The 13,971-nt window shown below is 44.7% G+C and overlaps 1 protein-coding gene across 3 annotated transcripts in view; it reads right to left on the bottom strand.

Annotated features, from left to right (window-relative positions):
• Window positions 1-13,971, bottom strand: part of CRHR2 (corticotropin releasing hormone receptor 2) — a 143,553-nt gene that overhangs the window by 88,248 nt on the left and 41,334 nt on the right. Inside the window, exons 1-2 of one of the 3 annotated variants that reach the window (XM_032095822.1) lie at window positions 13,432-13,926; window positions 13,171-13,290 (exon numbers count right to left, since the gene is read on the bottom strand). Coding sequence is in view for 2 of the 3 variants with exons in the window: in XM_032095741.1 (XP_031951632.1) it covers window positions 13,171-13,290; window positions 13,432-13,549 (238 nt within the window). In the remaining variant the exon portion in view is untranslated. Of the gene's footprint in view, window positions 1-13,170; window positions 13,291-13,431; window positions 13,927-13,971 lie in introns of those variants that run through there. The other 2 variants (XM_032095741.1, XM_032095660.1) reach the window with 2 other exon arrangements.

Genomic DNA, 13,971 nt, shown 5'->3' with positions numbered 1-13,971 from the left:
ACATTATTTTGCCGGAGAGTTTGAAACTCCTCTTCATCTCTGCTACAAAGTTGCACCATGTATTTGAAGTGTGCTTTCAGAAAAAAAAAAAAAAAGTTGAAAAAATAAAACTCAGCTCATGGAAAACGAAGCCAATCTCCACTGATAAAGCAGGATGGTTCACTGATTTATCCTCACCGGATCAAGGAATGAAGCCAAATCCACTGGATGGGATCTGACAACAGGACATGTATTCTACTAGAAAATGTAGCCTAGGAAACAACCCTGCATTGCAGAGAAGAGCAGCAAATAGCTGAATAAATGTGATTGTGATAACTGAGCACTTCATCTGGCACACAGAAAACCTGCAGGTGCTACAGACCAGCAGGTCTGCATCAAGACAAGAAGGCATTAAAAGAGATACAGAGCTGTGAGATCTTATGGCTAAACTCACAAATATATTGGTGACTGTACTCATCACTTACACAAATTAAATATCCAAGCTCTCGGTGGATATTTCTGCAGTTCTGAAGATGTTAATGAAAGTATCTCTGGTTTTCCCAGACCCCACAAAGGGATGATTTCCATTCAGTTCACGTCTCCATATTGCTGAAAGAGAGACCTGGAGAGAACAATATTAAGACACTGACATCCAGCTGCCTGCTTAGCACTTTGTACACCCAAAAGCCTTTGTATGAAAACTCTTTCGAAGCACTGCAAAACACAGATTCTCTCCTCAAAACTCTCCTGGCTGAAATTAATGACACTGAGGAAGAAAGGTGGCATGTTAACAAGGAACTTCTTGCACTCTAAACCAAAAAAAGGAGGAGAGAACTCTTTACAGAGCTGGAAAGCCTCAGAGTCCCTGATATACTGGAGTTAATTTACACAGGGCAGAATTGAAGGACGGGAGCCTGAAGCAGCTCGCCCGGGGCCAGCTGCAGGGTATGAACAGGTCTCATTTGCTGTCTCTTCTGACTGAAACAAGCTGCATTCAGCATGGAACTGCCTCCATCCCTTCCCCTTCAAACTGGCACAGCCACAGACGCTGCCTCTTGGCTGCAGCAGGGCTCCAGAACTACCCCACGTGGATGCCCCAGATGGATCCGTGCCAGCTGAGGCCAGGGAAGTCCTGGAATTCACACTGAAGGCAACACAGCCAGAACCAGAGTGCTTCTATGGCTGGGGTCGTGTCATGTGCCTGCCCACCACATCAGGGGACAAGAATGCCAGAGGAGAGGCAGCAAGAAAAATAATGAAGCAAATCAGTTTATGAGCATCCCTTGCCCATTGAGACGTGGGAGGAGAGAAGGTAGCTGGGCCAAACACACGAAAAATCAAGCTGCACATCCCCTTTTCATTTACAAGACAAATACTTTGGGTCTGACATTTTCTTCTGTTGAGTTTTAGTTTGCTCAGAGGATCTGGTGGCCCTGACATCAGGAATTGTCTGTGTTATTCTCTGCTGCCAGCCTTGGATGTGAGACAGTATCACCCTTATTCTTTACATCTGGTATTTAACCCTCAATTCCCTTCTCTCACCTGCTGCTCTTTGGGGCGGCAACTCAGATTTTTGCCTGACGTGCCACAGCTGGCAATGAGGCAACTGCAGTTCTTTCGCACATATGCTTTCTGCATGCTTCCCACAGGTTTGCCCCATTCCCTTGTCCCTTCTCATGGCAGAGGTGTCAGATCTAGGTGATCTTTAAGGCCTCTTCCAACTCAAACCATTCTTTGATGCTATGATTTGAAACTTCCAGCGCTTAAAGTTCATCCCAAGGAAGCTATTTTTATCCAGTCCTTCTGCCTCGAGCAGAGAGCTTCCATGAATGAGCCATCACTGAGTCATTGACATTTCAGGATTAAATCAAAGCAATTAGCCCTGCCTTTTCCAGCTGATTGTCACTGAGGTAACATGGCAACTAGACAAAGGTCAGTGGCCCGTGAGTATCACTCTACTCCCCTAAAAGCAAGCAAAGGATGAACTAAACTATTTTAATGGTGCAGAAAAACCACGTATCAACAGGTAAACGGAATCTAAACGAGAGCCTGAGATGACTCTCACTCTGTTGCACACTTCGTAACACAAGTTCTTCATATAAAAACCACCATCACGAAGTCACAGGTGACCATGAAAAACAAACAGTTGGTGAGAGAGGCCACAAAAGGATCCATTTGAGATCTGTAGGGATATCACAGAACTACAGAAATGCTGGGTTAGAAGGAGCAGGAGAGTTCATCTAGTCCAAACTGCAACATCATATTGCCACACCAGGTTTATTTTCACCAAGCAAAGCCAGAGCTTCTTCAGCTCTGCACTCGAAATCCCTAGAAATGCTCAGTTTCAAGAAGGAACTGATAAAATCCCAGTGCAGTTTTCAAAGCTATTAATGAACCTAAAGACTCACACACACATAACTGACCTACCGCAGAAAAATCAATTTCTTTCCCTGAGATTTCAGGAGGTGAATTTTAGCTCAGGTGCACCAGAAGCTGAGTGCACACACAGTTGATTTTCATCTGGTCCCAGAGCATCAGTGATTCATTCACATCTACCTCATTCGTGCCTCTTTCTGTCCCTGCTCAGGGACTGGGAAAATGAGAATGGGGTTGGATAAAGAGCCTAGAAGAGATAATGCACTGGAGGCAGACAGGAGACAGGCAGAAATGTGACCAGTCCAAGAAGTGATGAAAAAATAACCCCCCAGATTCTCTCGAAGCCCTGTAGTTACAGTGAGTGTGGTCAGGTGCTCATCTGTAATCCCAGGAACTCAGCCATGGATTTGCAGCTGAGATCTAACAGAGAATCAGTAAAATAGGAATCTCTGGGAAAGACTTTGCACCTGTTTGCTGAAAAATCCAGCTATTGATTAGCAGATTTCTAGTTTCAGGAGAGCTTTTTACGTATTCCCAGGATAAACTGAACCACTCTGCTGTGATGTCTGTGCTCTTCTGTCACACTCCCCTCACTGGGTCAGCTCAGAGACCCTTCATTCCTCCTCAGCATTCACAGAAGGAATAAACCAAAGTGCTCACAGAGAATAAAACTGCTGTTATTACTGCTGATGGATTTTTTTTTTCCCCTAGGAGAAACATGCAGTGAACACAGGAGAGATGAAGGGATTAAAAACAGAACAGGATGAAAAAAATAAATCCACACTGAGAATGGGTTTGTAGGTGGACAAGGATGACTTAACTATGTGAAAAGACCTTTGTGGGGATCTTTTAGCTCTCCCCAAAAAGGAATAAGCAGCAGCAAAATCCAGTATTCTATTGCTACAGCCTCTCTCTGGAACTGGGCAATGCAGTGAACCACCACAGCTGCACTTGGATTTATCCCTGTCCCTTTTGAGACAGGCTTGGAAACAGAAAGCAGATCCAAGCGGGACTTTGTTCCCTCACTTTCACACAAAACAAAAGCTGCCTGATTTTTGGGCTGCACAAGAGGCTTCCTGAGTCCCAGGCAGCTCTGGTGGAAATGTGCATCTTCAGACAGGCCAAATGGGAGGGAGAGATTTGGTAATTAATGACATAGGGGCAAGTGGGTGAGTTTATACACGAGATTTATGTGGAGTGGGAAATTCAGAAGTTTGGATTAGATGGCCAAAATTACCCAAAATGTGGGTCTGTGGGATCCTGTCTTTCTTTAATACAAAGTGTTCTCAATTAAGAATGAAAGGGGTTTTCTCTGCAAAGGCCTTGTGAGCTGGTGATGGGGTCACTGTCCCCACACAGTCCCACTCCCCCAGACAGGTGCGCCCCTGTCCAAATCCCTGCAGTCCCACACAAGGTGTCACCATCTACATCCTGAAAAGAAAAATGAGACCTTGAAGAAAAAGACCTTCCTAAGTCAGGGGTCCCTCTCTCCCCCAGACCTCCTGGAACAGAAGAAACTCCCACCAGGAGGAACCTGTGAGGAGCTTTCTCTGGGAGGACACTGGGAAATCTCTCTGAAGGGCCCTGCTTCTCACTGACCCCTTCATTCCCAGCCTCTTACTCTGCTGTCTTGCAAAGGAATAGGGTGTCCCCCCTTATGAATCCTAGAAATCCATTTCCAGCAACCAAACTCCTGTTTTCCACACTGGTTCCCACACAGAGATTGGAGTTTTCATGTTCAAGTGTGTTAAGATCAGCCCAGAAACAACAATCTTAGAAATCCTTCTGCTTCCAAACTCTGCATCTGCTCCTCCAGTTGCAAAGAAGGAATCAATGTGGAGTCTGGAGATTCTGCAACAAGTCCTGACTGCTCATCATGTACTCTGAAATACACAAATGCTGATGTTTCAGGGATTACTGGCATAATTTAGCAATTCTTAAGTTTAATAAAAATTCCTAGAAATGAGAAAAAGAATCCCCAGGAAGTCACATCTAAGTTTAGTTAAAATGGTGATGATGCACTAGCAAAGTAATTTCCTATTTTCTGTGTTTGTCTCATTTCCATAACACATTTTCTGGTTTCCAAAGCTCTCTTTGCTCCCTGGCTGCCTGAGGAGGATGCAGCTCCTCTGCATTAATTCTTCTGTCACAGCATGGTCAGTGCTTTCCAAACACCAGGGGTTTGGGACAATACAACCACATTGGGAAAGGTTCTTCCTTCTTCTGTTTTCCCAGGGAAAACTCTTCATGAGACTTGAGGTTTTGTTGTTGCCTTTTTTTTTTTTTTAATACTGAGTTTCTATTCCTATAATTTGCTTCAAACTATTGCTTCTCCCTGCACAAGTCTCATATGGAGCAGCATCTGGCCCTCTGTTATTCCCAGCACTGCAGAGAAAGGAGTCAGCATAAAGCAATTTGAGTTTTATTGATTTTATGAATTTGTCCCAAGAGCTACCAATTACAAACTCCAAGAATAACATCTGAGGGGAATGAAAACCACACTGAAAAAAAAAAGAAAATATCTACTAAAAATCCATTCCCCTCCAATTTCCATGGGAAACCTTATTTCTCATCCACTTCTCAGGCAGCTAAGAATGGCTGTTCTAATCTGGGTGTCAAGTCTGGATGTTGGGGTCCAAAACTGAACAGGAGATTCCCTTTCCCAGGACAGCAAACCTTGGGCAAAGCCTTGAATGACTGTAAGAGCTGGAGAATTTTATTTGGATGAGGATGCAGCTTGAAGTTCTGTTCCTCCAAGCCACAGAAGTTGCACAGATTCACCTTTATATGAACAGCAAAGATACTTTCATGTCATGGCAGAGCACAGAGGGAAACTTAAAGAACCTAAATGTGACTAATTTAACTGATTTAATTGTTCTGCAGAACAGGAGCAACAGGCAGGTCACAGCTGAGGTGATATTGCCCCACTGTTAACACACCTGTGAGTTATTCCTGTCAAGTGGGAGCACCTGGAGCATCTGTCAGGCAGCTGAGGGAAAATCCAACAGCTCCTGCCAGGGGACAGCACCCAGGCAGGAGAGATCAGATGGATGCAAAGGCAAGCAGTGCAGTGATGAACACGGTGTGTCCAGCCAGGAGCGATCCCTGCCTCACCCAAGGGCAGGTTCTTGTCGGTGGGTGAAGCTCCTTTGATAGATTTGTTTCACCCCTGAATGGCTCCACATCCTCACCACAACCCTCACCTGCCTGGGAACAAAGCTCAGCACTGCCCTTCCCTCGGCCTCTCGGAGCAGCCCTGGTGAAAGCAGGCACCACCCACCCTCAGGCAGTGACCTGCTCTCCACTAACACTCCACACAAGAGGGGACACAGGATCCCTCCCAGAACATCCCTCCCCGACGTGTCCTTGTCCCTGCTTCTCCTCAGTGAGGCTCTTTTGCCATGCAGCAGGATGGGAACAGCTCCGTCCCAGAGCAAGCCCAGGGTCACCCTCTATCCATCCATCCATCCATCCATCCATCCATCCATCCATCCATCCATCCATCCATCCATCCATCCATCCCCCGCAGGTGACTCGGAGCAGCCGCGGGGACACTCGCTTTACCTGCACTCTAAGTGACACCCTGTGGCTGGCAGGCGGAATGGCGGGTGGCCATTCCCTCGGTGGCACTGTCCCCGAGGTGCTGTGACCACAGAGTCTGGAACCCACCGAGTCACAGAGGATCTCAGGTGTTCCACGACCGGCGAGAGCAGCCCCATTCCACCTTCACGGCCTCACCTCAGCCTCTCACAGCTTGTCTGGATGGAAAAGGGGTCATAAGGCGCAGTAAAATGAGAAATCCCTATCCACGAGAGAGTTCCCACACTGGATGCAGCTGGGTGGGATTTCTCCTCTCATTCTGATATGGTGAGATGAGGATTTATAAGATATTTAATTCTTTCCCTTCCTCATCTACTCCTGAGCCATTCCCTCTTCCTCCCCGGCTTCAGAAGCACACAATTTTGCAAGTATCATCTAATTCCAAACTTGTGGAAAGAAACAGACCTCAGTCCATCTGTTTGCCAGCTGGCAGTCACTGCCAGCTTAGACAACAGCAAGTTCCAGAGAAGCGGATGGGGCAGCTGCCTCAGGGAAAGAAAGACTCACAAAGAAGCCTCCAAAATAATGTGGGCAACCCATTGTTTGCTGACCCTCCCGAAGGCCCAAGGTTAAAAGCCCTCTCCAAGATGTGCCATTGCTCAGGTCTGACTGACTTTGGTGGAGAATCAGGAAGGTTTGGTGCAGAATGGCAGCTGCATTTCCAGTTCTGGTAAAGTGGGGGTGAAGCTTGCCTCGAAAGTCAAGCCTGAACTGAAGAGAACCCAAATCAGGAACAACAGGACCACAGCAAAGCCACCTCATTAACTTATCAGCAAAGAACAAAAGTACTAATCAGTGTTTAATTGGCTGGAGAAAAGGTCCTTGAATGTTGACTGAAGGAACATTAACAATCTCCTCATTTTACTACAGCAATTAACTTGTGTTCTGTGCTTAATGAAGAAATCACATGTTTTACACGATGACAGTAGTGGGAGCAAGAAAAATGGATTCTTTTCATTCCTCCTTGTAAATAGTTTTTTCCAACACTCCAACATTCCAATATTTTTCTTCCAAACTGCAAAATCAGAGCCATCTCGTACCACAAATTACACTTCACAAAGGAAAGAAAAAAAAAGAAGAAAAACTTGAGGGGAACCAAGTGAAGCCTCTCCCATCTGTGCACGACTGAAATCCAGAGCCTCCCACTGTATCTGCGGAAGATGTGTGTATTTGTGTATTTGTGTTTCTCTTGCAAAACCAGCAAGAGAAAATGCACAAAAATGGTTGAAATCTTAATCTGGATACAGAGCTGTTGGAGACAAGCTGACCTAATCAGCTGCAGATTTGATCTCCTCAGAGAGAACCTTTACGAGCTTAAAAATAATGTTTTATTTCCTCCCCCAGAATTCCAGTTCAGGACTTCTTTTTTTCCACTGTCGTGTTTGTTTCATTTCTCATCAGTCCTCTTCCTTTAACTTTCACGTACTCTTTACTTCCTAGCTGAAAATATTGTGTTTTACCCCCCAGGATGGCTAATACATGGCTACTGCAAGGCTGCAGACATTTTATAACAAAAAAAAGGTCTTTTCCTAGTGGCTCCATAACTAAAATTGACTACAAAACATTAATTTTTATCCCAAATCCCCTGTCATTCAACAGTGGGATAAAAGCCTTCTGGACATCCAACAAGGTTACAGAAGACAGATGAGGTGAGAGTAGTTTTAGGGTTTCATAGTAATTTTTCTGAGTCTGGAAACACACATGCATGCCCGTGATGGGCATTTTATTTCTCTCCAGTAATGATGAAAGGCCACCAGAAGTTAAGGGTTCTCTGTCTTTTACAGCAGGACTTTGCTTTCAAAAATGCGGCCTTTAGAAATCAAGCTGGAAAATCCTCTGGGGAACAAGTCACGTGAATGTGATCAACAGAAGTGGTCAAGTCACTAAAATACATGAGATAAAACACAAGTGAAAATGTTAACTGAGCCTCTGGGCCAGCCACTTATAAAAGTGCACATTTCTGTAATTATCAGGACAGGGTTTGCCCACAAAATACGAACAAGACTCTGACACCAATGATTTCCTAGCAAGGCTCATGTTTTATATGCAGGCTGGAGTCACATCTCCAGAAGAACTTTGAACAACAATTAATCAGAAGGAAAAGCAGCAAAGGTTAGATGTCCATAAAAGAATGGGGTTTTAACCTGTGAAAATTAGCTCTTTTAACAATCGAATCATCCCTTTAAACCCTTTCAAAAGAGGGGAAAAGCAAACCAGAAGAGCAATTAATTCACTTCTTCACCCTTCCCTCAGCGCACAAAAGATTATTTCTCTGTGTTCAAGATGAGGCAACCATGAGCTGCAGGAATTTTCTCTCAGTGTGGAGCAAGCCTGCTAACAGGTACAGGTGTGCCCCGTGTGCCAGGGGCTCCTTCTCCCGTGCCCACCCACGGGAACAACAGCCCTGTTGCTAAGCCACCAACCCTCTCCAAAGCATTCCCACCAGGCAGCTTGTTGTAGGGCCAAGGAAAAGGTGGTGCACACCCCTCAGAACAAGAATGAACCAAGGCCCCATCAGGGCAAGGTTAGCAGCGATTCTGTGCCCGTTTTCAGCAGCACAGTCCCTGGAGAAGGTGAGTAGGATGCTTTTTGTGATATCCAAAACATTCCTGTGAAGCGGCTATTTCAGTCAAAGAGCTTCCCTTCACTGAGAGAGAGAGGGGGGATTTGCAGGCAGGGAGTTGGAGCTACAGAGACCTTTTGTTCCTGTTGATCACAAAAGCAGTTTGATCTCAATCCCCAGGTGTGGGATCAGTTCAGCACAACGCATGCCCAGGGATGAATTCGGCTGCCTGAACATGGGCATTGGATCATTTGTCACTGAGCATCTGCAACACCTGTGTGGCCCAGGAGATAAAACACAAACCTACAACAAGGCTGGGCCCTCTGAAACAGGAATAAAATACTCCTGGGCATATCAAACAGCACTATCACTTCTGCAGGAGCTGCTGAGCTGAGCTGTACATTTAGGCTGAGCTCAGAAACTCCCTAGGCTTCACTCCTTCTGTCAATCAGAGCTCCACTGACTTGTATTGGAGCTTAAATACTTAAGTTAGCTGTTGATATTACTTGGAAACACCTAGATTTGTGTGTTTTGATCTGCAAGACCTTCCAATACCTCCAGCTCCTGCCTGCAGCCCAGAGCAAAGCGAGCAGCCCATGACGGACGGGTGTCACCACAGGACACCCCCTGCCACACCAGGTGTTTGAGGCAAACTCCAGTCAGTTGAGGTTACAAAAGTCAACACCTTTTGTCCATCAGATGAACATTTAACCCTGGATTTTCCCCTTGCACAGGGAAATCTGTAGGGGAAGTGTTACCATACTTTAGCCTGTAACACGCTCTAAGTACGTGCTTGCACGACTGCTTTTTAGCAAGCAGCAAAACCAGACTCATTACAGGCCATTTGCTGAATTAATCAAGCTTTAGGATATCCTAATAAGTGAATTAATATGTTTCCTAAAACAAGACTACAAGCTTCACACTGTCAAAGCATAAACACATCTAGAGGGCAGCAATGCTATTGTTATTTTCGCTAAATATAGAACCTGAGCAGAGACAAGTGCACAGTCACACACTGCACCAACACAGATTATTTTTTTCCTGTTTCTTTTAATTTTCTTTCCCCTTTGAGGATAATACATAAGCTTTGGTATAAAATTGCAACGTTTTAAGTGGATGGTACAATTTTCAGATCCTTGGTCAAAGAGCATTTTGCCCATATTCACAAATGATACTGCAGGGTAACCACAGCATGATTTGTCAACATAATTTTATTTCCCAAATAAAGAGGGAGGAAAAAAACCCAATATATCACCAAAATAACAAAGTGTCCAAGATGAAAAATCCTCACAGACTGACAGACTTTGTTTTACGGATGCAGCTGAAACTTATCTGAGTCACTCAGCAGCTCCCAGGAGACACAGAGAAACACAGACCCAGGCACAGAATCACCACGGGAATTTCTTGCAGTTAGGATGGGAATATTTTATGCAAACAGTTTATTCTAGCATGGCAAACAGAAGGGGAGTTTTTTAAGCACAAGTTCTTATTCTTAAGGGGGTTTTTTTGCCTCAAATGCTTTTTCATTAGATTTGCTGGCATTGGCAGGGTTTGACAGCATTCCCCATCCGAGCTAGAGTGAACATCAAAGCATGAGAGGTGACAAGATGGACACAAAGCAGGGGAGGTGCATCCAAAGCCTTTGATGAGCTGATGTGTGGAGGAACCTGTGTGTCTGATTTTGTCTTGAATTCCATCCCTACATGCACAGAGACTACATGGAGGGGCAGAAATAGCCCCACGAGTACCAAAAGTTGGCCATGGATCAGTGTCTTGTGCTTCTCTGAGTTTTTCATAAGCTTTTCATACAGTTTGGGCACTTCCCAGTCTGGATATGCCAATGTCTACAATGCAAAAGCTTTCCTTGACAGGGAATGCAACTGAGTTCATTCCCTCCAGCTGACGAGCTGCTTTTAGGAAATTGGTGGGAAATTGGAATCTTTGAGAGCCTGATTTCTAAAACCGAAAAAGAAATCACTGAAACGGATCCAAAACTTTTACACGCTTTCAAATGATAAATATACTCACAGATACACAAAATACACTCTCAGATATACCAAATCAATGCAAAGAGAAGCTGTAGTTGCTACAAGGTGGCAGCTCACGAACATGGGATGCCTGACAGTACAATAAATAGCTGAGTTACAACCTAGAGCTGGATAAGCTCTCAGTAGAAGAAAGGCAGTGCAAGGTGCTTTTTCTAAATTGGTCTGATTTTGCTCTCAAAAAAACCCCCCAAAACCAGTATAATATAACAAGCCATCATTTCTCCCTCTCCCTCATCAAAATGCAAAACAAAAGAGAACAAAACTTCATGTCCTAGGCTGAAACCTTATGTTGATTCAAGCCTTCTCCTATCAGACCTTCATTTTGAGCTGTATTATTCACCTCTGAGATTTGCAAGATCCATTTCCCATTCTTTAATCAGTTGTCTGTGCTTATTTTATCATCTGCACAGGGAACACAGCCCAGGTTTTCACCACAATGAGCCTCTTCACAAACGAGGCAGCCCACAAATCAACTCAGGGAAATCATGCAAGTGGTCAGAATGTGTCATTGTTTGGTTTTCCCAAATTCTGTATGTGTTCTGCACGCAGTAATTATATTTTTCAATGCCAAAAGAGATTGCACCTGTGTATTCAAACCTTAACCTGCTCTCCTACTGCTTTCCCCAGCTTTAATCATTAACTGCTATTTCCCAAGAGGCTACTGATTGCAAAAGTTGATCAGATTTTGATATAATTCTTGCCTCTGGTTTCTGCACTACAGCTTGGAGGAACTACACACATGGAACTGTCTAAGATCAACTGGAGGTAGCTACTCACATTTTATGCTGAAAGGAGAAAAATATCCATTGCCTCAGAAAATAATGCTTCAGCATTTCAATAACATATTTCCATCAGTCTTTAATTAACATGCCATTGTTTTAAGAGCAGAGAATTTAAGAACTCTTATTAGCACTGCAATACAAGCATCAGCCACCAGTGAGGAGAGGAGCTGGGAAGAACTTTAAATCAAGTCATTGATGAACTTGGAAAGCATCAACAGAGTTTATAAAAACCAAACTGGAGTATTCAGCATTTTTTTTTTTCCTTCCATACACAGGAAAAACATTTAATTTCTCTCCACTATGTTTGTGACAGGAGTCAGTCATAATGCTTTTTTTTTTTTTTTTGCTTCCTTTCCTCCTGTCTTTTGGAGAAACAAAAATCAGGTGGTAAAATATTGACATTCCCCACTAAAAAGAAAGAAAGAGAAAGAAAAAAAGAAAGGCAAAATTCTTTTAGGATCCATTCTTACATTTGCTCTTGTCTGAGCTGCCCTTAATTCTCAGAAATTTTCCTCTGGTCTCAACTGAGACTTGTCAAAATAGTGAACTACCTGCTCTAATCAAAGCCAGCATTGCCCAGCCCATTCCAGGTTCCCACCTATTTTATTGCAAAGAGCCCAGGTCTGAGCTTAGAGGGCTTGAGGATGATTTTGCAGTTCTCTGAGGCAACCTTTTACTCTGCTCAAAGTCTGGGGTGACAGAAGTTGGTCCCTAAGAACAAGCCTGGCAGAGGACTTTGTTTCACGGAGCAAATGTACCAAACTTTTGGCCAGTTATCTGACCATGACACCCAGAGCTAGGGAAAGAATGAATTCACTTTCTACAAGTTGAAAAATAAGACCTAAAATATCAGGGTGCTTCTTTTACGGGACTTAGGGAGAATTCTGGCCCCACAAGATTAACGCTACCTGCAAATTAGACCACCAACACCCAAGCAACAGCTCCGAGTGAAACATGGAATGAAATATCCCTACAGTCAAAAACCACACAGAAAAAATGAGTGACAAACAAGTGGGTGCACATATTTGGAACGAATATGTTTAAAAACTCTTCATGAAAGGTCCAAAGAGTATTGACAGATAAGCAAAAGGAAATGAGTGCCTGGGTCCCACAGCCTGAATAATAAATTTGCAGTGAGTCATCGTGATTGTTTACCTCGAAGAATAAAGCACCGAAGAGATTTCTAAGGAGCCCCCGTGCTCCCTTGCTTTGAATATTATTTGCCTCCTAATTTCCTCTCCTGTCTCCCTTGCAGAGCTGATGCAGCTCCAGCCTCAGCAGCCAGTCCCTGATGAAGTTGCTGAAACAGATTCCAGACCTCAGCCTTCTTTCTGTTTGTGAGATACAACTCCCAGCACGGTTTGAACCCCTGCTCACACAGCCAGCCTGGAAAAGGGACTGTCCTAGCAAAATACACTTTTTAGGTGCTAGGACTGAGTATTTCATGAGCCAAAGGATCTTAAATTATCCAGGTGTCTGAAGCACTGCTACAAACGCACTGAGCTGTACGTAGCACAAACACAAAGCGCAACATACCCTCCTCAGACTGCAGAGGATATTTTCTGCCCAGATCTCCCTAAATGTACTTCAGCAAAGAGGAAACAGTGTCCACAAGTCTGCGCTTTTGAGAAATCTGCATCATTCCAGGCAAGAAGTTTGAATATACAGGCTGGAATGTGGAGGAAATGTTGATTCCCAAGCAAGCAATTTTTTTTTCTTTTATTATTACTTTTTTTTTTCCTTAATGGAAATATATTTTGGGTGTCCCCAGGCGCCTTCTGAACACGAGATCTGCAGGAGAAGGCAAGGAGTTTGTACTTACTCGTGGTGTTGTATTTGATCCCATTGAAGAACTCCGGGCAGGGTCTCTCCACGAGTTCCCCCGCAGAGGTTCTGGGCCAGCAGGTCCCGATCTGATCCGTGGTGGCATTGCAGTACGGACCTGGGGTTGAAAAACGACACAGAAAGGGAAGAAGCAGCACTTGAGAAAGCACAAAAGCCACCCACTTTGCATCACAAAACAAACTAGATCTCAGCACTTCTGAAGCTTTCCCCGAGCCCTGCACCAGGTAACATTTCCTACCATCAAAGCCCAGGAAAGGGATAGAGGAACTCTCTAAAAAAGTCTCGTGTAAACGATCCAGGAGGCTGCAGTTCACATCAAATTCTTCTAAGATGAACTGAGAGATGGTCACATCCATTATTCCCCCTGGAACTGCTGGACTGGATCAGGCTCCTTCACCCCTTTCTGGTTGTTTTGGTTTGGGTTTTTTTTGTCCCCTCTTCTTTTTCCCTTTCTGGAGCCAAGCGAGCATCAAGGTGCGGGCACCCTGCAGTCTCGTGTGTGCGAGCCTCTCCTGCTCGCAGCGTGCTGACAACTTGGCTGAGAGTCTGCGTCTGCCTGTGCAGTTCAGCCCTCCGAGCTCTTCTTCCCTTTAAATCCAGCGGCTCGGGAGCCAATGGGATCGGGCTGAGCCCGGAGTGAGGGGCTCACGTCTCCTCGGTGTCCCTGGGCTCGCAGATGCCGCCTCACTTTGCCAGACCGCTATGCTGCTGCATCTCCTCCCTCTTCTTCTCCCTCTCCCTCCCTCTTTCTGACACACAGAGGCAGTTTTATTGTTAG

This window comes from Corvus moneduloides, chromosome 1 (assembly GCF_009650955.1).
Source record: "Corvus moneduloides isolate bCorMon1 chromosome 1, bCorMon1.pri, whole genome shotgun sequence".
In the NCBI taxonomy this organism is placed as follows: Eukaryota; Metazoa; Chordata; class Aves; order Passeriformes; family Corvidae; genus Corvus; species Corvus moneduloides.
This window is presented reverse-complemented; position numbering and strand designations above follow the sequence as displayed.